A 25,123-nucleotide genomic window follows, 5' to 3' on the forward strand; every position below is an offset into this window, starting at 1 on the left:
CTTCAAGTCTGGGAAGTTTTCTTGTATTATTTCATTGAATAGACTGCTCATTCCTTTGGTTTGGAGCTCTGTACCTTCCTGTATCCCAATGACTCTTAAGTTTGGTCTCTTAATGTTATCCCATATTTCTTGGATGTTCTGCTCATGGTTTCTTAACAGTCTTGCTGAGCTGTCTATGTTCTTTTCCAGTTGAAATACTTTGTCTTCATTGTCTGATGTTCTATCTTCTAAGTGTTCTACTCTGCTGGTAGTATTCTCCATTGAGTTTTTAAGTTGGTTTATTGCTTCCTGCATTTCTAGGATTTCTGATTGCTTGTTTTTTATAACCTCTATCTCCTTGTATAGTTGATCCTTTGCTTCCTGGATTTGTTTGCGTAATTCGTTGTCGAAGTGATCTTCATTGTCTGATTTTGCTGTTTAATGTCTTCCTTGATACTCCAGATCATCTGAAGCATGTATATCCTGAATTCTTTATCTGACATTCCATCTGCTGCAGCTGTTACCTCTTCTAAAGTTGCGTTGACCTGCATTGCTTGTGGTCCTTTCTTTCCTATTCTTTTCATACTGCTTGCGTATCTTTCCTGCAGGTGCGGGCGGCGGCTCTGCTCTCTCCTTATTCCAATTGGGGTGTCGTGGCTACCACGCCAGCAGGTCACTGGGCCTGTTCTGGGAGCTGGTGGCGGCTCTGTTCTGCCCCTACTCCAATTGGGGTGACGAGTGTACCACGCCGGCAGGCCACCGGGCCTGATCCGCCGGTCGGTTGCAGGTTTGCCTACCCTGCAGGTGCGGGCTGCAGCTCTACTCTGCCCCTACTCCAAATGGGTTGACGTGTCTGTCGTACCAGCAGGCCACTGGGCCTGTCCCGCTGGTCGGTCGCAGATCTGCCCACCTTTCGGGCACGGGTGGAGGCTCTGCTCTGCCCCTACTCCAATTGGGGTGTCGTGACTACCCCGCCTGCAGGACGCTGGGCCTGTTCCTGGCAAGGGAGGCGACTCTGCTCTGTCACTACTCCAATTAGGGTGGTGTTTGTACCACGCCGGCAGGCTCCTGGGCCTGATCCGCCGGTCTGTTGTAGGTCTGCCTACCTTGAAGGCGCGGGCTGCGGATCTGCCCTGCCCCTCCTACCACGCCTGCGGACCCCTGGGCCTGATCTGCAGGTTGATCACTGGTCTGCTCACCCTGCGGGCACGGGTGGCGGTTCCGCTCCGCCCCCACTCCAACTGGGGTCACGTGACCACCACACCGGCAGGGCCTGATCCGGGCGTGGGAGAAGGATCTGCTCTGCCCCTACTCGAGTTGGGGTGACGTGTGTACCACACTGGCAGGCCACTGGGCCTGACCCGCCAGGCTGGCACAGGTCTGTTTACCTTGCAAGCGCGAAGGGCGGCTCTGCCCTGCCCCTCCTACCACGCCCATGTACTACTGGGTCGTGGGTCTGCCCACCTGGCGGGTGTGGGTGGCGGCTCCGCTCCGCCCCTTCTCCAATTGGGGTCACGCGGTCACCACGCTGGCGAGCCGCTGGGCCTGCTCCGGGGGCTGGCGGTGGCCCGGCTCCTTCCCTCTGGCTCGAGGACAAATTGAGGAGACTCGGGTGACTGAGCCTCACCCCCCTTACCAGGAGACCAACTGCTTATGTCACCGCTGGTATTGATGAAGATCTCTCCTCCACCGCTTTCTGCTGACATCAGATCTCTGCCATGTTGGTATCCTATGCGAATGGCAGCATTTCGTTCCCCTTGCCGGGCAACCCAAGCAACGGGTGAGTCCTGACCGGCCCTCAGCAGGACCCGGACCGAGACGCAGTTTCTGCGGGCTCCTAGCCCCGGTCCAGGGAAGTTCCGGGAGCCGGAACTTGGCCGCTCCGTGCTCGGTGTAAGCTCCTATAAGTGTAGGCTCCAAGAAGCAGCCCCCGCAGGCTCCGTTCCGGGAGCCGGAATTCGGCTTCTTAGTGCTTGGTGTTTGCTCTGATAGTAGCAGGGTCCAAGAAGCAGACTCTGCAGACTCCGCAGCCCTGAGCCAGGGCGGTTCCGGGACGGTTCCGGGAGCCGGAACTCGGCCGCCCCGCGCTCCGTGTTCACTCCGATAAGATCAGATTTTAAGAAGCCCCCAGGCGCTGAACCCTAGCAATCTGTCTGCAAGCCGCAGGCGAATTGCAGCCTGAAATTACCTGTTCTATGGCTGAATGAGCTGCGGTCAGTCAAAAACAGGTATGGTGACGTCAGTTTACCAACATGGTGGCTGCTGGCCTCCTCTGTGGTCTGACCGGTGTGGAGAACCGAGATGGACCGCTTCCTTCCCCCGTCTCGAACCCAGAATTCAGCCCTGAGTGCGGTGCTTGCGCGGCTGGCAGAAACTGCAGCGCTGTAACCCTGTGTCTCTATCCCAGCGCGCGTTACAGACTCTAGCCCAGGGTTTTTTTTTTTAATATTTATTTTTTAGTTGTAGTTGGACACAATACTTTTATTTATTTATTTTTATGTGGTGCTAAGGATCGAACCCAGGGCCTCACTCATGCTAGGTAAGTGCTCTACCACTGAGCCACAACCCCAGCCCAAGACTTGGTAAGTTTAGTATTAGTGTTCTATTGCCATGGAAACAATGGCCATCACACACACATACACACACACACACACACACATCCTATTTCTGTTTCTCTGGAAAACCTCAACACAATTATAAATGTCAACTTGATCTTAACTTTCTTAGAGGTATAATCTTTCCTTTCCCAGTGGCTTGATGAAGACAGGCCATATGTATCCATCATTAAGGCCCCTCAAGGGCCCTGAAAGGGACCTGTGTAAGTCAAGCTGTATAGTAAGTAAATTCACCCTTGTCCTTTAAAATTGTCTACACTCAGTCTTCAGTTTAGACAATCTTAAAGTGGTTCCTATTCTATTTGTGAGTGGCATCTGACAGCTCAGAGACTATAAGTATGATTTTGGCTACTTTTGTTAAATTCATAATCTTAATTTGTCTACATATTTTTTTCATGTATTAATTGCCAGGGCATTAACAAAATACCTTAGATTAGATGGCTTACACAGGAGAATTTATTTTCTCACAGTTCTGGAGGCTGGAAGTCCAAGATGAAGGTGTGGGCAGGGCTGGTTCCTGAGGCCTCTGTCCTTGGTTTGCAGATGGTGTCTTCTCTGTTCTAATAGGGCCTTGCCCCTGTGCATAGGTCTCTCCCTGGAGTCTCTCTTTGTGACCAAATTTCCTTTTACACAGCCAACAGTCATACAGAATTAAGACCCACCCTAATGGTCTCCTCTGAATTACATTAAAGATCCTCTCTCCTAATAACATCACACGCTGCGGCTGGAAATTGGAGCTTCAGTGTATGAATGTTATAGGGCTGGAGGTGAAGCTCAGTGTTACAGCACTTTCCTAGCATGTGTGAGGCTATGGGTCTGAATCCCAGCAGAGAGAGAGAGAGAGAGAGAGAGAGAGAGAGAGAGAGAAACGTGAACTTTAAAGGGAAACAATGGGTTGCCTAACACTTTATTCTCCACTTTCCCACCCACTCACAGTCATCTGGAACACTCTTGGATGCACCTCCACCTAGTGTGTATTTCATTACCTGGAAGAGTTCACTCATCTTCTAAGCCTTTTACTCCTTCCCTCAAGGAGCTTGTAATGTAAACTAAATACCACAGACAACTACAAAATAAGACAATAAAGTAGGAAAATAGCTGCTAGTTTGGACAAGGTGGACTGTAGTTCTCCAGAAGTTCAAAGAAGAAAGGGAATTGAAGGTGTGTGGTGTCTGTAGGGGTTTGGGGTTCATGTGCAGAAGAACTTTAGAGGCATTTGAATGAGGCCTGATATTTAAATAATGGTTCTAAACCTGAGCAGTATACTAGAAATACCTGGGGGACTTTTGAAAACTACTGGGCCCAAGAGATTTCAGTTTAATTGTACTAGCCGGATCCTTTCAAAAATATAACCATTGGGAGCTGGGGTTGTGGCTCAGTGGTAGAGCTCTTGCCTAGCATGTGTGAGGCACTGGGTTTGATCCCTGGCACCACATAAAAAAAATAGAAACAAACAAAATACAGGTATTATGTCCATCTACAACTAAATATATATATATATATATATATATATATATATATATATATATATAAAATATAACCATTGATATATTTTTAAAAACTCTCCAGGTGATTCAAATATACAACTAGGGTTGAGAACTGCTGCTTTAAGTGGACAGATGAAGTAAACAGGGACAGTCCAGGTGAGCAGGAAGTCATGAGTGGCTGCATCAAAGCAAGAATAACATGGCACACCTAAAGGACCAGAAGCTGAGAGCAGCTGGAACTGAGGGTGCTTCAGAGGTGGTAGAAAATAAGTTTGGAACTACAGCAGGGTTTAGGAATCGGTATGCACAGGGGAAAGTCGGAAGGAAGTTAGAAACCAGGCTAGCAGGCTCAGCTAGTCGGTTACCGCAAACAAGTGAGTTTGAGGACATGAGGGTTTTGACATGTGGCGGTACTGGGACAGAAATGCAGAAGTGGCTGGAGAAAACATGGGGGAGGAAGGATCAGCTGGACTTGCTAAGTGGGTACGCTGATCAGTAAATAAATAGGGGAAAATAAGAGGTCAAGTTGTAAATGATTTCAAGGCTTCAAGGTCAGGGAAATAAACAACAACAACAATAATAAGGTTAAAAAGGTTGGTGTAGAGAGCATGAATTTGGCCAGCCCATGAACTCATAAGATTTCAACATTCTTCAGACAGGACTAACATTTCACTTGCTCACATGATGTCTTGTTCCTAAAAACTGCTCTGTACACTTCGGCTAGAGTTAAGTGAGGTAAAATTGGCACACCTAAGCAGACGTCCAGATGTGATTCTGAACGTGACAGAAAATAGCCACGAGGTGAGTAGCACAGCTGGGTCCTCCGAGTGGGAGGTTCAGGATATCTAGAAAGGGTTGGTTAGTGTTTCTGGAACATCTCCACCCAGCATTCGCATTCACCATGGCCCTCACACATGCAATGGACAGGTGTGTTTCAGTCAGGCAAGATTTGGTCCCTTTTCTGGTAACAGTTCCTCAATTTTCGTGTGGGGAACTTCCCCTTTCTTAGGGCGCACAGTCTTGCTGAGATTGTCCTTCAAAATGCTCTGGCCCACGCTCACTGGGGTTTCAAGCCACCATTTGAACATCAGCCCTCAGGTCTTACATTAAACCTCTCTTCTGCTGAGATCTTCCCATGGCTTGATGCCTTCCATCTGCCTTCTCCTCTCAATGTCTAGAAAACCATTGTCCACATTGCTCAAACCAGCAGTCAATTGCTCCTTAATCTGAACTGGGCCAATCTCACCCTCTCTCCTCAAAATCTGAATCTCAACACAATAACATCAGTACAGAAGCCAGAATCTCTCTGTAACAGAGTCCTGGAAACTACCTATGGGATCTCTGAAGTTTTTCAAGTTCCTGTTCTCTTTGTGGCTTACTTGCTCAGCTTTAATCCTCTGAGGTACCTCCTATCCTTCCAAGATGTTCCTCTTGCTGTGGTAAAGCAGTTAGTTTCTGTTGCTTACAACTGAATCTTCTTAAGTGATTGGCCACATTTCTTCCCATGATTCAAGTTCTGTCAGTTTGGGTTTGCATTCAGAATCCAGGAATGAGAATCTCATTTCTTGTGATCTTGTCTCTTCTAAGGCTCATGATTCCAGGGATGCTCAATGTTGACGTCAAGGAAGACAAGTGCTTCACAAGCAATGGGAAAGGGTGGCAGCCATCTGACATCCTCCTACCCTTTCATTCCTCATTGCTTCTAGATCATGGATCCCTCTGCATGGGACAAAACTCTTTAAGTTGTCTGTCATAGCCCCTCCTACTCCATTTATTATCTTATTATGTTTAAGAGTATCTGAGTATTCTCCAAACCTTCTTTCGCATGCCCTTACCCAGTTCCCTCTTTCTTTGGGTGAACATTTTTTAAAAAATACTAAGGGAGCTGGGTGCCGTAGCACAGACCTATACTCCCAGCAACTCTGGAGGTTGATGTAGGAGGATAGCAAGTTAAAGGCCAACCTCAGCAACTTAGTGAAGCCCTGTCTCAAAACAAAATAAAAACAGCTGAAGAAATAGCTTAGTGGTAGAGTGCTCCTAGGTTTGATCCCCAGTAATGCAAACATAAATACATAAATAAATAAACACAGAATACTATGGGGCCGGCTGGGGATGTAGCTCAGTGGTGCCTTGCATGCTCAGGGCCCTGTCAGAGCCACAAAACAATACAAACAAACAACACAGATAAATTCTGGCTTTGGATGTTTGGGCTTTCACTGAACAGAGAGATATGCCTTTTACAGGACAGCAAACAAAGACCCCTAAAAGTGATAATGTCACTTGACATTAATGGAACACTTTTCATCTTCAAAGAGACTTGCAGACATTGAAGAATAGGCTGCTAGTTCTTCCCAGATAAGAATAAAAGCATAATGCTGGGTACAATCCTGTCCTATTCCCCAGACCTACATAATGGGCCTTGTTTATAAACAGTAGCTGAACCAGATGACTTCTTATGAAGGAAAGGGGGTGGGGGGGACTTAGGGGGGTGAAGAAAGTAAGAAAGAAGAAAAAAAGAGAACTAGCAACTTGTGACTCAGTGTTGGGACTTGGAATGAGAGCCTGGAGAGAAACACGGCTTTGGCCTGGCTCTGCTGCCAGTTATCTGAATTTGTGATGCACGGAGATGGAGTCATTGCCAGGAATCCCTCCAGCTGTGGCAGGGCATCTTGTGATGATTCTTCCTTATTCCAAATTCAGGGGTCACCTTGCATCCAATAGCAAATTAATTTGAACCTAACTTTTGTAATATGTGTGCACACACATATATAACCTCTGCGTTTTATGCTGCCCACTGCCCTACCTCACCTTTCTTAATTGAGGCTGGGGAGGGAGGTTCATAAAGAACCAAACTTCTTAGCCCATGTTTTGCTGTGATGGAGTAGAAAGAACTCAGGGAGAGTAAGGACTGGCTGGCTCTTGCTTAAGAAATCATGGCAGAGGAAGATGAGCCCACAGCTGCTCAGAGGAACTGTTGGCTAAACTTCTTAGCAGTTAGGCATCTGTGAACTCACACATAGGCCAGGTGTGAAGGTGGGGGCCAAAACCTTCCCACAGCCTGGCACCCAGGACTCTTACAGATCACGATATTTCAGAGTTTAGTTCCCCACAAAGAATTAATTCTGCTATGCCCTGATTCTCCCAAGCACAACCAATAACCATTTCTGTCCAAGTCAGGAAAATCTGACAGAGTGTTACTGAGGAAAGCCCTAAATAAACCCTTTAGCTTCACATGATCTTAGATAACTTTAAAAATCGCCCATTTTGGAGGTCACACAGCTGGGCGACCACCAGCTTCGCTGCAGGTCACATTAGCAGTGATCTACATCACTAGTCCCCCACCAGCTGGGCTGCAGATCATACCTCTGCTGAGTGGGCTATGATGATAACAGTCACCTGGGTCACTCTCCAGGTACCTGAAGGCCACTTTTGCTAAAAACACTGACTCTTCACTTGGGCCTACAGCTGTCCAACAGGTGACAGAAACAGGATGAAATGCCTGGCGTCTCTGCCTTCATATGGTGTCTGCCTCTTTTGTTGCCTTAACCTTTGGGTCAGATTCTGTTCAGCTCTGCATGTAGACGTGTTGATCATTGGAGAAATGTTTTGCTCAGAACTATAATAAAAAGTTGACTTGACCTGGACTTGCCTAGGTCTCTCTCTCCCTCCTCACTATAAGGCTAAGTACATCTCCCAACTGCCATGACCACAAACACCAGACCATAAAAGGAACAAAAAGAGGTGGCACCCAAGTTTCTGGAGGATCTCTAGCTATTCTCAGAAAAGATACCAGTATTCCTCTCCATTACCAGCCTGTCTCTCTCCCTCACTAATCCTGTATCTGTATCTGTCATCTCTCAACGCCCTGAGCAGAGATGCTGACTTTTGAATTAGGCTTCCTCTTCTCTGTTCTTTGGCCACTAAATAAAGGCTTTCTTCTCCCATCACTCTGGACCTTTTCTCAGTTACAACAGAAATTATAATTCATTCAACAAACCCCCTTCCTCGCTTCTAAGTCATGCCTGTGTGTCTGGAGCTGAGAGGCACGAAAGAAAACAGTTAAACAAACCACACTTAGGAACGATCATGTGGTGGGTGTCTTCCCAATGGAACATAATGGAGGATTTAAAAAAAAAAATTCTAGAATTCTTTTCTCATAAGCTCAATACATGTTATTAAGTCAACTTCTAATTTACAAAATTTCACTACCTACACCTTATAAAACCAGTTAATGCATCAAAGTCCATCTTCGTTTGCTGCTATTTGGCTACCACATGTGTCCACATGTCTTTTCTTAGACATTCTGCATGTGTGGCTGTGTCCCTGCTATTTGGCCATCAGATTGTAAATCTTCTCAGGGTCGAGGGCTACTGCCTCTTACTAGTCCAGGACTTTCGAAAACTTAAGCTAAGGAAATCAAAGAATCGGGATAAATCAGAGGAAACAACTATAGCAACCCAACACTCAAAAACAAGTGGCAAGCCCAAAATATTTCACTGTTACTGAGGCTCACACCCAGCAACCATATCACCAAATTATGATCACACTCCAGGGTAGAAAAGAGAAAGAGAAAAGTTCATCCACCCAGATCACAATAAGCTCTCACATTTTCAGGGGGTTGGGGTTGTGGCTCAGTGGTAGATGGCTTGCCTCGAACACGTGAGGCACTAGGTTCGATCCTCAGCACCACATGAAAATAAATAATATGTAAATAAAGGTTTTGTTTTTTTTTTTAAACTTTCTTGTTTTCAATTGCTTTCTTTCTTCAGGTCTGTCCCCGTTTTCCTCAAAATGTAACAAGAGGTGAGCAATCCTTGAGTCAGAATGCAATCAGACTAAGAACACAATAGTGAAAAACACAGGGCCCTTCACTATTGCCTCAGGGGAAGGGGCCCCACCAAGCCAAAAGCTTGACTGAGGGCACAAGACACATGGAACTGTGAGCACTGTCATTAAATTGCAGGACCAAGACAAGAGGGGAGCCCACAGAAGTGCAGGACAGGTGCTCACACTGGGACTGCCTCCTGACCAGGGGTAGGAGTGGCCAGCCTCTTGGAAGGCCAGGTGCAACTAGAGTGATCCAACCTGACACACTTAAGGGGAAGGGGGTGGGTGTGACTTGAATGGTGAGAGGCAATAAGTCTTGAAATGGAACAACTTCAGTCCATTTTTAGATGAAGTAGGCACATTCCAAGTCTCCCTACTTATTCTTCTTTCTTCATCTGAGGTCTACAACCCCTGAAATTGTAGGTAAAATTGTTCTGAGAAAAGCCTGGGCCCTTCGCCAGATGCTTAAAGAATCCTTTTCTCCTCAAAATGGTAAGAATCCCAGTCGTTTATCTTAGTGTTAATCTGTTATTTATACAGTTTCTCAATAATTGTATGTATGTTATGAATGGGTGATCAGCTTTCCAGCTGCTCATCTTGTTCCAAAATCACTGTTGATATTTTTGTAGATAGTCCTTTGAGAAAGGGAGAGGGTGGAGCCGGCCACTTGTAACTAGGAGAAATTCAGTTTAAGTGGCTACTTGATTAAAAATCCATAAATATGTGGTGAGATAATCCCCACCTAAGAACACCACATATCAAGTATGGTCTCGAGAAGGCAAGAAAATCAATGATCTAGAAAGCACAATTTACATCATTTTTAGTTCACACTAAGTTTTGAATAAAATCAAGCAATGATCAATTAGTGAATCTCAAAACTATTCTATTGCTAAACATCATTACATTTTGTTGTAGAAGGGAGGATTGTACTTCATACATTAAAAAAAAATCAAAAAGAAAAGTCCAAATTCACATTAAATATCTGCATGAGGACTTTTCACAAATTAAAAGATTATGGGAAAGTTGTCAGAATCAAAATGGAGCCGCTTGTGTCAACCTTAACCACAACAGAAAACACACCTGGGAGGTTTGAAGGCAAGGTTCTCACAAGGGCCTGATGCAGTGACCATCACAAGGAGTGTCAGAACCCAGCCTTGTACAGAGGCCACTGCAGCCTTACACAGGAAATACTCCTACAAGGATATCTGCCAGCAGTGGTTCTCACTCCTGGACCGCTGCCACCCTCGTCATTGATCCTAGTGGCCAAGGACTGGGGTTTAAAAATAGCTTAAGTAATTCTCCTCATTTTGCCTTTAAAAACGCCCCCAGCCTCCACCTCACCCGGTTTACTAGAGCAGGAACATTCCCACTGCAACACCAGCTCTTCCCACACACATACACGTCATTCTCCAGAGATTCTCTTCCTGATAGTTATTTAGGTTGACGATTCTACTCATAATATGTAAGCACAATAGTTTTTGTCATCTTATTTAATTTCTTACTGATATCCCACAGTTGAATATAAAGACATCCTCTGGTTTTCTTTCTCAATTTGTTGTGTCTTTCCCCTCTATTCCTACCACTTTCTCTCTCTCCCCCCTTCCCCACTACTCCCCCTTTTTCTCTTACTCTTTTCATATACAAGACCTTTCCTCACTGGTTCCTCTTATTTAATCTTTCCCATCTTAAAGAAAAATTAAGATGGAATTTTAATTTTTTAAAATTAAAAATTTTTAAATTTTTTTTAAATTTTAAAAAACCCACTAGTTTTTTAAAAAACACCCACTAGTTCAAATCAGAAATAGTCCTGATTCCTCCTTTTCCTTTGCACCATATTTCTTAGCTAATTCTGTGGCTGTAACTGAGTGCCAGAGACCAGTATTTATTGTTTAAAAAATAAAAGAGGTTTGTTTGAGCTTATTGTTCTGAAGGCTGGGAAGTTCAAGATCAAGCGGCTGTATCGGGTGAAGACCTCATGCTCCAACATAACATGGTGGAAAAGGGGAAGGACAAGCCAGAACATGTAGAATAGAGGACGGGAATAACAGTACTGACCTGCTTTATAAAAATCCATTCTTTAAGAACTAATCTATTCTCTAAGACCTAATCCATTCAACTAAGAAATAATCTAGTCTCTTGGGAAAGACATTAATCCCTCTCAAGGGCCCCATCTTTCAACACTGCTACACTGGCAATCAACTTTCAGTATGACTTTTGGTGGGAACAAACCACATCCAAGCCACAGCACCCGATATCCTGTCACTGTCCCTGTCAACTTATCTCCAATCTCTCCTCTGCACTCTTCACAACTGCCATCACTATCCTGAAAGCCACCATTACCACTGCCTAACCCATCGCTTTCCAAGTAGAAACCAGAATCACATTTCAAAAACAGATTACATCTCTCCTTTACTGAACCCTCCCTCCTATGGCTCCTCATTGTACTTTAGGGGGAAATCCCAGCATCAGACACTGGGCAAATGACCTGGTGTGACCAGGGCTCTGCCCATTTCTTCCCTCATTACTATGGTCTTCCCTTGGAGCCATCATCTATGGAGTACATTCCCCTCTTCATGTGGCTGGTTTTTCATTCTGGCCCATAAGTTCCTCCTCTCATCAATGTAAGTCTGTATCAATATTCTTTAGTACTCCCTGTTCATAACGATTTCTATTATTTACTTATTTTCATTGTTGGATGGATGAAGCTGGGAACACTTAGGAGGCACACACAGCCCCAAGGTCTTGGGCCCAATAATTAAATACTTGCTGAATACATGAGTCACTGCAACAGCACACATACCAGCTCTTTTAGCTTTTTGAAAAGTCTGTATGTATTTAGAAGTATGTGTGTGGGCGTGTGCGTGCGTGCACGTGCGCACACACCCACTGGAGACAGCAACCAGGGCCTTATGCATGCTAAGTATTCACTTTACTACTGAGCTACATTCCAGTCCCAAGGAGGGTTTAGTTTTGGATTTCCTTGATTAAAAAACACACACGTGAATGCATTTTTTCTCTGGGTAACAAATGCCAGTCATTGCATAACCCCATAATATAGAGCTTGTAGCTATTTATTTAACTACTTTTTTTTTCCTTTTGCTATAGTCTTTTATTTCTATTTCTCAAGCTTCTTCTTTATGTGTGTACATAATATACCTGCAATGTGCATGGATGGTTAGTTTATAAACATAGATCTGCGTTAGTCTTCCAAAGACAGATATTTCTTCACTTAATTTCTTTTTTAATTATTTTTTTCAGTTATACATGACAATAGAATCCACTTTGACATAATTATAAAAGTATGGGCTATATCTTGTTCTAATTCAGTCCCCAGTACCACTCCTTCCCCTCCCCTCCCCTGCACCACCTGCTCCCTTCCTTCTACTGATCTTCCTGTCATTTACTCAGTTATTTTTAAAAATTGATTTCTTGTGGATGTGCATGATGTTGAGATTCATCGTGGTATATTCATGTGTACGTAGGAAAGTTATGTCAGATTCATTCCCTTGTCTTTTCTTTTCCCATCCCCCTTCCCTTCCCTTCATTCCCCTCTTTGTCTAATCCACTGAACTTTTTAATCCCCTCCTGCCCTTTATTGTGGGTTAGTTTCCACATACTGGAGAAAACACTCAACCTTTTGTTTTTTGGGAATGGTTTATTTCACTTAGCATGATAGTCTCCAGATCCATCATTTAACAAAAAAGTCATAAAGTCACTCTTCTTTATGACTTTATGACTGAGTAATACTCCGTTGTGTATGTGTACCACATTTTCTTTTCCATATCTGTTGAAGGGCACGTAGGTGGGCTCCATAGCTTAACTACTGTCTTCACTTAATTTCTCTGTATTTAATATCTCCTTCTTTGATTCCTTTACTCAGGGAAATGTGCAATAAAACATTTTTAAAACATTATTTTTAAAATAATGTTTTTTGAAAATTCAATTAAAATAAGAATTGGTCCTGATTTAAACTTATCCATTTAAAAAAATATTAGATTAGAAACACTTAGAGAAAAGCATTAGACCAGAAGTTCTCCTTTGACCCCCATTTTGCTATAATCAAGGTTTTGGACAAGTCTTAACACCTTTGGGTAGCAGTTTTCTCCTTCAAAAAAAAAAAAAAAATCCCAGGAAAAAAAAAAACAGAGATTGGGGGTGAGGGGGAAGAAATGGAAGAAAATAAAGTCCCTTACCCCTCAAAATTCTCTTGGTTCTGTTAAAAGAGTTTGCCTTTAATACAGAGGTCTATAAAGCAGAATGATAACAACAATGACCATTTAATGGGAGCTTATAAATTGTTGTCAGATACTGCATCAAAAGCTTTGCATGGGTTATCTCATTTAACAAAAGCACTATCTTATGAGTATTAATCTCCCATTTAGTAGGTAAGAAAAACTGAAGCCTATAAACTCAGTCACATAAGGTTAATGGACATAATCTTCTCAGTCCATAAAAAGAGAAATGACTGAGTGGAAAAATTTGTGAACTCCTAAGATAAGATCAAAATGAGACTTTGAGACTAGAACTTTAGCCAAGCCTGCTGAGTTCAGGAGGCCCAGGCAACATGTCACTGCCTGCAGTGCACAGTAAACATGTTCATCCACCTTCAAAGTCAACGGCACTGAGTTTTCTCTTCAGAAGGCAGAATTTCAGGAATCATGTATTCATTCATTTTCCAGATTCAAGTCCAAAACTGACACTTCAAAGAGAACAGCTAAACCCATAAAATAAAAAGGCAATTCAACCTCTCTCTGCTTCCTGATCACTAGTAAGCTGCTTCCCTCTGCCACACTCTTCTGCCATGTTATTCCTGTCTCACCTGGAGCCCTGAGGAATGGAGCTGGCTGTCTATGGATTGAAACCTCTGAAACCTGGCTAGAACACAGATGTAAGGGATGGAGCAAGAAGAAACTAAACCATGAGATATAAGCCATGTTTGAGGATGGCAGAATATCAAGGAGTTTTGGGGGGTTACCTCATAATCAATCCACAACAACACTCAATCTTGGAAATGACAGTTGAAGGAGAGACTGAAGAAAATCATTTGAACTCTATACTCTCAGTGAAGGAGAATTACTAATGATTTGTTTTGAAAATTAAAAAAAAAAAAAAATCAAAAAATTCAGCACATAGAAACCATTCCCTCCAATCAAGAAACCCTAAAATATTTTTATGGATATAAACAACGTAGAAAATATGAATTTTAGTGGACTCTCTTTCATATTTTGTTCAAAATCAAGTCAATGATTTGACTGACAAATTACTTTTTTCCTATATACATAGAAAATATCTTGCTGGAATTGTCATGACAACAGGAACATACGTTAACATGTCAACCTTGTTTCTAGAAAAAAATATTAATGTTTAATACATTGATGGTCATAGTTATGATTTAAATGAATATATAATGAATGAAAATATATCTCAAAGACTCTTGCTAAAATTTCTGAATATAAATTTTGACTTTCATCTAAATAATAAAAATAATCAAAATAAATCTATCTTCTAGTAATAAAAATGAGCACAAACTTAACAGAAAATGCCCATATTCTTATGTGTCTAAGCTCACTAGTACTGCTCTAACAACATACACAAGATTGGATCATTTATAAATAATAATAATTTATTGTCTCACAGTCCTATGGACTAGGAAGTCCAAGAATAAGTTTCTGTCAGGTTCAATTTTCTGGTAAGGCCTGCTATTAAGGACACAGAAGAGTAAATTGACCAAATGATAAATAAAGCCTTTTTGGATATCACAATATCAGACCTTAAATTATACTACAGAGCTATGGTAACAAAAATGGCACCAAAAGAGACCTCAAGACCAATGGTACAGAATAGAAACACGGAGACAAACCCACACAGTTCCCTCATAATAGACAAAGTCGCCAAAAACATAGATTGGAGAAAAGATAATCTCTTCAACAAATGGTACTGGGAAATCTGGAAATCCACATGTAACAGAATGAAAATAAATCCTTGTCTCTCACTCTGCACAAAACTCAACTCAAAGTGGATCAAGGACCTAGGCATTAGACCACAGACTTTGTGCCTACTAGAAGAAAACACAGGCCTAAATCTCCATCATCTTGGCTTAGGAACCAAATTCCTCAACAAAACTTCTAAAGCACAAAAAGTAAAATCAAGAATCAACCAATGGGATGGAATCAAACTAAAAAGCTTCTTCACTGCAAAGTAAACAACCAAGAATGTGAAGAGAGAGCCTACAGAAGGGGAGAAAATCTTTGCTACCTATACCTCAGATATAGCATTAATCTCCAGGACATACAAAGAACTCAAAAAACTTAATCAATTAATAAATGGGCAAAGGAACTGAACAGACACTTCACAGAAGAAATATGATCTATCAATAAATACATAAAAAATGTTCAACATCTCTAGCAATTAGAGAAATGCAAATTAAAACTACATTGAGATTCCATCTCACTGTAGTCAGGATGGCAATTATCAAGAATACAAGTAACAAATGTTGGCAAGGATGTGGTGAAAAAGGTACACTTGTATATTGCTGGTGGGACAGCAAATTGGTACAACCATTCTGTAAAGCAGAATGGAGATTCCTCAGGAAACTTGAAATGAAATCACCATTTGACCCAGTTATCCCACACCTGGGCTTATACCCAAAGGACTTAATCAGCATACTATATTGATGCAGCTGCATCAATGTTTGTAGCAGCTTCATACACAGTAGATAAGCTATGGAACCAACCTAGGTGTCCTTCAACAGATGAATGGATAAAGAAAATGTGGTATATAGAATGGAACAATATTCAAACATAAAGAAGGATGAAATTATGGCACTTGCTGGTTAATGGATGGAACTGGAGAGTATCATGGTAAGTGAAATAAGCCAGTGCCTAAAAACGAAAGGCTGAATGTTCTCTGATAAGCAGATGCTAATTTGAACTAAGCAGAGGGAAGGGCAGAGAGGGAAGAATAGAAGTTCATTGGATTAGACAAAGGGGAATGAAGAGAAGGGAGAGGGGAATAGGAATAAGAAAGACAACAGAATGAATCGGACATAACTTTCCTATTTCCTTATATAAATACATGACCAGTGTAACTCCACATCACATTCAACCACAAGAATGGGAAATTATACTCCATGTATGTATGATATGTCAAAATACATTCTATTGTTACATATAACTAAAAAGAACAAATACAAAATTTTAAAAAAGAAAAAAAATTCAAAACTAATCTTCAGGCAGGCAGAATGATATTTGAATTCAGATGAATATATTTCCTACATATTGTCCTAATATAATTACTAATATCAGGATAATCAATTAAAATTAAATAGACTGAGGAAACAATGTACCAAAAACACATTTTTAAAAGCACAGTGGGAGGGCTGAGCGTGGCTCAGTGGTGGAGCACTTGCCTGGCATGTGTGAGGCCCTGGGTTTGATACTCAGCACCACATGAAAATAAATAAAATTAAAGGTATTGTGTTCATTTACAACCAAATAAATAAAACTAAAGGTATTGTGTTTATTTAAAAAAAAAAAAAAAGCACAGTGGGAGTTGAACTCCAAAATTTTCTCAAGAAAACTAATGCAAAAGCTTAATGAGTTTTATATTATGAAATGTATCATTTATTAATTATCTGCCAAATTTTGCTTAGGTCTTTTTATTCTATGCAGTCTGAATGTTTCCCATTGGTATCAATTGCATTTACACTTGTTGTTCTCACTCTGGTAAAGTACAATCTTGACAAAGTCAGCTTCCATAGCTAACCTTAAGTCAACTCATGATAGTAATTCCTTTTACCATGGATTAATGCCCATGAACAGTTTAAAAATAGAGAAATATAGCTGGGCATGGTGGTGCACGCCTGTAATTCCAGCGGCTCGTGAGGCTAAGGCAGGAGGATCGCGAATTCAAAGCCAGCCTCAGCAAAAGCAAGGCACTAAGCAACTCAGTGAGACCCTGTCTCTAAATAAAATACAAAATAAGGCTGGGGATGTGACTCAGTGGTCAAGTGCCCATGAGTTCAATCCCCAGTACCAAAAAAAAGAGAGAGAGAGAAATATTTTTGAAGTACCTGTAACCTAAACAATTGGTCTCTGAAAGGCATTTGTATACTGAATCCAAAAAACCAAGTGTTAAGTACAAAAAAACTATGGTTTGAGATAACCCAAAAATAAACTCTATTTTTCATCATTACAAAAATTTGTCTTAAATGCAAAGAAAGAGAAAACTTTGCTCCACTTTTCTCTATCTTCCTACAAGTGGTGGCAAAACTTGTTTTTGTTTTTTTGCAATGCTGAGGATGGAACCCAGGGCTTCCCCACACTAGGCAAGCACTCTACCACTGAGCAATATCCCTACCTAGTCTCTGTGTGTTCTTAACCATTGAGAAACACACCTGCAATGAGTACAATATTCTTTGATAGGACATTAGATAGAAACCCTGGGAGACTGTAATGTCTATATTCTTCACACTCTCTTAGCAGACAGTAAGTCCTCAGTAAATTAAGTATCATTGATATCATCATAATCATCACTTAGGGCACTGAAGAATAATTACTGGAATGGTGGCCTAAAAAAGTGACTCTACCTCGCCTAAAATTCAAATATTTTGCCACGCACAGTGGCACATGCCTGTAATCCCAGCAGCTCAGAAGGGTGAGGCAGGGGGATCGCGAGTTCAAAGCCAGCCTCAGCAAAATAAATGTGCTAAGCAACTCATAAGACCCTGTCTCAAAATAAAATACAAAAAGGACTGGGAATGTGACTCAGTGGTTGAGTGCCCCCTGAATTCAAAATTCAATCCCCAGTACCAAAAAAAAAAGAAAAGAAAAAAATTCTAATACTTTTTTTTTTTTTAAGCCAAAATTATAATTAAATCTGTGGTAGTTTTACCAATACACACTAGGGTAGCTGTAATGTACTAAAAAACTAATGGTTATTTGGTAGTTTGAGAAGTCTCTACTCTTGTAGCTACACCCAAACTGAAGCTAAACTTGAAGGAAATTATATGAAATTCCTCAAGTTTGGAAAAATATTTTCTATTGTAATGTAAGTTTCTATTTTTTGTTTTTACTTTTTTGCTCTACCACTGAGCTACATCCCTAGTTCTTTTTTATTTTATTTGAGACAGGGTTTTGATAAGTTGTTGAGGGTCTCACTAAGCTGCCCAAGGCTAGCCTTGAACTTGGCAATCCTCCTGCCTCAACCTCCCAAGTCACTGGGATTACAGGCATGGGTTATTGCATCTGGCTAAAACTATATTTTTAAATGGAAAAGTAATGATTAAGAAATAATTTATTTCTGTATAATAAATACAAATTTGCCCACCTACTTGACAGGTATGAAAGTAGCAACATAAGCCCAGCACAGTGGCACATGCCTATAATCCCAGAGACTCAGCAGGTTGAAGCAGGAGGATCAAAAGTTAAGGACAGCCTGGGCAACAAAGTGAGACCCCATCTCATTAGGGGAAAAAAAAAAAAAAAAAAAAAAAAGGCAGTATAAGAAATACAGATAAATCTAAACAGACTATGCCAGAAGAGTAAAGAATTTCATAAAAAGTTACTTTATTATCAGAACAGTATGGTTTCCTATGTTTAAGATTTATTTATTATGTTATTTTTACAAGTAGTAAAGTCCCTCCATTTTTTTCCAGGTGAATATACATGAATATAAAAAGCTGCTGATTTCCACACTGTCCACTCCTACTCCACCCATTAGGGTCACTGGGAAGTTGTGGCCTTTGAGCAGCCTCCTGAATAGTCATGGATTCCTCTTTAACTTGGTCTTGAACTAGCACTCAGTCATCCTCTTGCTGATTTCTTTTCTGTCAAAGGAAACCAAGAGTACACTGAAATAGCATATTCTGATTGGGATATTTCCTCAGCCAAGATCATTGTTTCTGTAAGCAATCCAATTTTCCAAAGGCCTTAATAAAACCTTTGGTTGGAAATTTTCACAGAAAAATATGCTTTAACTAATTCAAATAAGCTAATTTATCACTCTGGCTCCTTGGTTAACTGTCTTCTTCTTTTTCATCCCTATGTACATATACTCCCACACAGAAACAAACTTGGAAATACAAATATCACATTCCCCTTGAGAATCCACAGCAGAGATATCTCATAGCCCTGTGACAACATATCTACTTTACAGTTAGAAGTATTATGAATATTTTTCAAAAAGCATGCATACCATAAAAACATTTTCTGCCATTCTAATCAATAAATCATTCATTCCTTCACTCATATTCCATTGCAAAATGATCTAATCCAGTAATTCTAATCCTTTAATTGATAATCATCCAATAAAAGCCCACGGGAGAGATGAGCGTCATAATAAATATACATATACTTTACCAACTTAAGAAAATCTATTAGTTTGTGAGCATCTTCCCCAGTGGAGAGGTCTACAAAGTCCTTGGGCAGTCGGTAGCTCAGATAAGGGCTGGGCTGTACTGTAACTTCACTGTTTGTGCAACGAAAAGCTGGAGAATCCTTTATGAAGAAAAAAATTTAAAAAAAGTCTGTAAGTATTATCTATTCTCCAAACTAGGTTAGCATATAAATTTCAATTCCATGTTCTCTTCTCTACTACATAAGAAAGAAATAAGATTTTAAAGTAGAAGAATGCACCAAGATTCTAAAATAATTCTACATATTTACTAGAAAGTAAGTATAAGGTATCTGAAAACAGAATCCAATGGAGAACTAGGTCCCCCCACTAAATGCTACCACAGTGTAGCCACTGTATGCTAAAGGTAGGTTATGGATCTAGGTTATGACCTCTCAGTGGACCGAGGACCTACATCCAGCCATCTCTGGCCTCAAGCAATCTCATATAGGCCAGAATACTTATAAATATTATTTCCTATAGGTGTACAGTTGAGAAGTACTATTTTAGAAAATGATAATTAATAATGAGGGTAATTGAGTGCTTTGGATTTCATGTCACTTTTGTACTTATCTTAGACCACTGGACTTACTTATATCTCTCTCATCAATTACATAAAAATTCAAGAATCATAATTTTAAAATCCTCATATTCATTTCTTACTGTAATTCTTTTGCTTAGAGTTTTGCATATAATAGTTACATGCTGTTTTGTACCAAAAAGAATTTCAGAGACAAGAAGCCTTGGGTTTGGCTTCCTGGTGTCAGATAACTCAGTGGAGATGGAAGACAAGACCTAGAAAGAGGGTCAGATCTGATGACAGACAGAACATACTTGGCAGCTAAAACATCTACTGTGTGCTAGAATTGTTTTAGGTGTAGGAGACAAACTGGTAAACAAGATTGGAAGGCAAATAAGAGTAAGTAAACAAAACCATTTCAGATAATAAAAACTGATATGGGGCTGGGGATACAGCTCAGTTGGTAGAGAGCTTGCCTTGCATGCATAAGGCACTGGGTTCAATCCCCAGCATCACACACACACATACACACACAAAAAAAAAAAAAAAGAAAAAGAAGAAAGTGCTATGGAAACAAAGAACCAGGGTGATGTACTAAGAGGATAACAATGTGGACTACTTCAGATGAGCGGTCAAGTAGGAGCTTGCTGAGAAGTGGACAGGGTGGTGAAAGCAGCATTGCAAGTCTGGGTGCAGAGCAGGCTCTGGTGGCAGTGGAAAAAACTAGTGCAAAGACCTCAACCCAACGTAGGGCTTCATAGCTTTGCAAAACAAAGGGAAGACCAGTTGTCTGTGGTCTGAACTTGGAAAGACCAAGCAGGAGGAGACAAGCTGGGAGGAGCCATTTTGTATACCCCTTACCTCTACCATTTAGAATAAATAAAAACTTTGGATCAGAGTTAATCTCACACAATTAACATCTGTGCTGAATAACTTAGATTCTCCTTCCTTATCTTTAGGTTTAATGGTTCACTACAGTAATACACCAGCAGGGATAAAATTCCTCCTCCTTTTTTTTAGTACCAGGAATTGAATCTAGGGGTGCTTAACCACTGAGCCACATCCCTAGCCCTTTTTAAAAACTTTCTATTCTGAAACAGGGTCTTGGTAAGTTGCTTAGGGCCTCGCAGAGTTGCTGAGACTGGCTCTGAACTTGCAATTCTCCTGTTTCAGCCTCCTGAGCTGCTGGGATTAAAGGCATGTGCCATCGTGTCCGGCCAAATTCCTTCATTTTTAATTGGACAACATTCATAGTACCTGACATTTTGGTAAGTCCTGCAGATGCACTGAGAACAGAAGAGACAGTATCCCTGTTCTCAGAAACTTACCGTATAATGCAGAACATACGTAAATCAACAAGCAATTTGAACAGTAAGGCCAAGTTCCAAATATTGAACTAACTCAGAGCTAGAAAAACAGGGCCAAAGAGGGTCCAGGACAAAGCATGATGAAAGGAAATGTTGGATAGATGGGCAAAAGATGTACTCAGTGAAGATGCAGAAGCAACTTAAAAAAGCAGAAAGAGATGGAAGAGGAGAGCACGCGTTCCAGAAGCCAGGGAAGAAGCAGTGTAACAAGGAAGAGGGCACTGTATTTGGTACTGCCAGTGGTTCAGTAAAAGGAGGACTGTGCTAGTCACTGCAATTCCCAGCAAGCCACTAGAGCCCCTGCTGGGAGCAGGTTCAGCTGAGAGGAAGGGCAAAAGCCACTGGCAGAGGGATGAGGAGTTGAACAGCAACAGGCAGGAGGGAGATCACCATCCATGGAACCCTGATGTGCTGATACACAGCCACTGAGTGGGCTAAGAAGAACAAGTCCTGTGACAGCATGAGGGTAACTACTGTGTTCCTACCTATGCAAAAGTCCATGTGCATATTCATACCAAAAAGAGCCCAGAAAGCACTCGCTGAAGCGGTGAGGATTTCAAGTCCTGCCTCTAATTCTGTTTTCTTAAATGATTATGTAAACTATATTTACATACATTTAAATGATTATTAAACTATATTTTTAAAAGATATACAATGCTCACTAGATAATACTAAATTATATACTGACTGCTCTCAATTCTTCTGTCCCAGCATCCCAAATTGCTGGGATTACAGGACCTGAACACTGCACCCGCTACACACACGTTTTTAAAAGAAAATCAGGGGCTGGGGCTGGGGCTCGGTGGTAGAGCACTTGCCTAGCATGTGTGAGGCACTGGGTTCAATTCTCAGCACCATATATAAATAAGGGAATAAAATAAAGGTCCATCTATGTCTAAAAAAAAAAAATTTTTAAAAAGAAAGAAAATCATAAAATCATCTATGATCCTAAAATCTGAGAACCACCATTTATATTATGGTGTATAACATGCATATACACATACACACGAACCTCCTAAAGGTCGTCAGCCTTGGCAACTTAGTGAGACCCTGTCTCAAAAACAAACACACTATTACTTTTATAGGCAGGAAAAAAAAAATACAAAATCGTTGTTTAAAGAAAATATAGCTGTGAAGATGGGAGAAAGGAAGCATGGCTGGGTGAGCAAATATGATTGAAGAAAACTTTTTTTCTTTTTCTTTTTTTTTTTTTAAGGTGGGAGATATCTGAACATGGCTAAATCCTGAGGGACAGGAGTTAACAGAAAAAGAGAACCTGAAAAAATAGTACAAGAGATGGGGGGGTGCTAAGCTGAGCAGACAAAAAAATCAGACTTGGAGTGGGGCAGCTAAGTCTGTAGGTCTGATGACAATTCAACCAGATGAATTCTCATGAGTGGATTTTCTTTTCCTATGAAGGAAGTGAAATGAGAGGGGGGAGAGTAGTGACAGATGGGAGACCTGAGCAGGGAGAAGGTGCAGATTAGCCCCCAAGGACCATGGAAGAGAAAGCTGACCAGGGAAACTCATAAAACTGGAGACCATGAATGAGAAGAGCACTGCTCTGCACATGCACATAGGCGAATGTTCTCCATCAGCATCAAGCAGCTAGGATTCGGGGTCAAGTAAACAGATATGTTAAGATTATTCAGGTGGGCATAAGAGAGGAAACTAAAAAAGAGAAAACAAACTAGAAAAATATATATCAGACGACCATTATTTCTTTAAAGTTAAATGAACGAGGGACCAGGAAACACTTGCTTCAGTATGTGCAAAGTCTTGGGTTTGATCCCCAGGATGGCAAAAAAAAAAAAAAAAGTTACATGAATGAATCACAATGTATACCTTTCTTTAATCACCTCCATGATCAAGTAACTATTGGTAAACCTGTGCTATACTCTACTTCCCAAGGGTCCAAGTTACTTATATGCCATGTGTCTAAAAAGTAAGCAAGTGATTGTTCAGTGGATTAAAAAGGTTGCCTTTATATCTTAAAAAATAAAGTCTTACCTGCTCCTGAGCATCTCCTTCACTAAAATCACCTTTTAAGTTTTTTCCAGATATCAGTTCCTCCCAAGTAAACAGTAGTGAATCTGTGACTTCACCAAATGGATTAAAATCAATTAGCCACACCTTCCCCTGTAGTACAGACAAAAGACAAATAAGTATAAAATAAGAACACAGTCTATACTGTCTTATTAAAGAAAAATACTTTTGATATTATTTTCTGTCAAGGACAATCTTACAAATCTTATGACTTATTTCAAAAGATATAATTCTTCCAGGTCCCATCTGAGAAAGGGCCATTTGTCTAAATAAAGTAGACACAGATGTAAAGGGAAGGTTGCCTATGACTGCAGAGAGAAGGGACTCAGGAAGGAAGACCTATCTTCCAACTCCCGCCTCAAGTCACATTAGAATCTTTTTTTTTTTTTTTTTGAGAGAGAGAGAGAGAGAGAATTTTTCAATATTTATTTTTTATTTTTCGGCGGACACAACATCTTTGTATGTGGTGCTGAGGATCGAACCCGGGCCGCACGCATGCCAGGAGAGTGCGCTACCGCTTGAGTCACATTGCCAGCCCTCACATTAGAATCTTAAGTCAAAAAATCCAAGCAGGAAAAAAGGAAGATCTTGCAAAAAGTTCACTTGCCATACATGATGTGAATGAAATGCTTTCCAGGATGTCTTTAACGCCACTGTGAGGAGGAAGCCAGCACAGGCAGGCAGGGAGTTGGTGGCTCTCAGAGCACCTGAAAGGTTTTGGGCAGCTGCTGTGAGTGGATTTAAAAAGAAATACTAAAGGAAGTATGGAAAAATTGCTTTCTTTAAAAGTTAACCTAGTATTTGTTTTTTAAGTATGACAAAGCTTGACAGCATATGAAAAGGAGATGAAAAAATGCATCTACCTTTGAAAGAAATGTCTCCTATCTGGTCAGACTGCCTGGGCTAGAGTCAGGTGCATGTGAGCCAGAACTGGCCAGCTCTGAGCTAACAAGTGGGAATGTGTATAAGCCCCCAAGAAACCAGAACCACATGCTACATCACTAAGATAAGGCGTGCAGAATGGATAGACTCTTCCTTGAAGTTTTTATCTTTGCTACTCTTGGTTTTCTCACTGGCATTCATATATCTGCATTGTTTTGATGCTAATAATAACTAGGTTTTGTCTATAATGTACAGATGCCATCTTGACCAGATGTGTGTGTGTGTAAAATCAGACACACCTAAGGAGTGAAACTGGTGAGCCTCTCACAGTTCCTCACCTGGATTAAAGCAAAATTATAGCAAAGATGAGACATCTCACTAGCACTTACTTCAAATGTCAGAAACCCCTAGTGAGTGACACAGAACAAATACAAGACATTTTTGCCATGGGTCACATGGGTAATGTTCTGATTTTATATAATTCCCAGGAAAAATCCTACAGATTATCTTGCCGCTTGAGTTGTTTGCTCACTTCAGTTCAGCTCACTTCAGTTGTGCTAGAGATTAAGCTATAAGAATTAGCATTACACAGAATCTATTCCTTCAATGAGCTCAGCCTAGATCAGAATTCCACCCTGTCCCCCCCAAAAAACATGAAAACCATCCAATGGTTACAACACAGAGGGTACATTCTTGGACATGTGAAATAATATTAGCTACCAATTAATATCTTGACATGATGTCAGCTTGTTTGGGGGCTCTATTACTGATACATTATTATACTGTATATTATTTTTACAATGGATATTTTCTAACCTCCAAACCCTCTCTACTGGATTTTCTTTTCTTTTCTCTTCTTTCCTTTCTTTCCTTCCCTCCCTCCCTCCCTTCCTTCATTCTTTCCTTCCATCCTTTCTTTGTGCTAGGGATTGAATCCAGAGCCTTGTGTATGCAAGGCAAGTGCTCTACCATTAAACCACAATCCCAGTTCCTTTATTGACTTTTATA

General features: G+C 41.0%; 1 protein-coding gene across 1 annotated transcript in view; it reads right to left on the reverse strand.

Annotated features, from left to right (window-relative positions):
• Positions 1-18,457: 18,457 nt before the first annotated feature.
• The window catches only part of Cdc123 (cell division cycle 123), a 53,166-nt gene continuing 46,500 nt past the window's right edge, over positions 18,458-25,123 (reverse strand). Inside the window, exons 11-13 of the mRNA XM_046442315.2 lie at positions 23,198-23,326; positions 19,267-19,404; positions 18,458-18,734 (exon numbers count right to left, since the gene is read on the reverse strand). Of these exons, the coding sequence (XP_046298271.1) occupies positions 18,708-18,734; positions 19,267-19,404; positions 23,198-23,326 (294 nt within the window). The 3' untranslated portion in view covers positions 18,458-18,707. The remainder of the gene's footprint in view (positions 18,735-19,266; positions 19,405-23,197; positions 23,327-25,123) is intronic.

This window comes from Marmota monax, unplaced genomic scaffold, assembly GCF_021218885.2.
Source record: "Marmota monax isolate L192 unplaced genomic scaffold, Marmota_monax_Labrador192_F-V1.1 WCK01_AAM20220418_F8-fsc00072, whole genome shotgun sequence".
Classification (NCBI taxonomy): Eukaryota; Metazoa; Chordata; class Mammalia; order Rodentia; family Sciuridae; genus Marmota; species Marmota monax.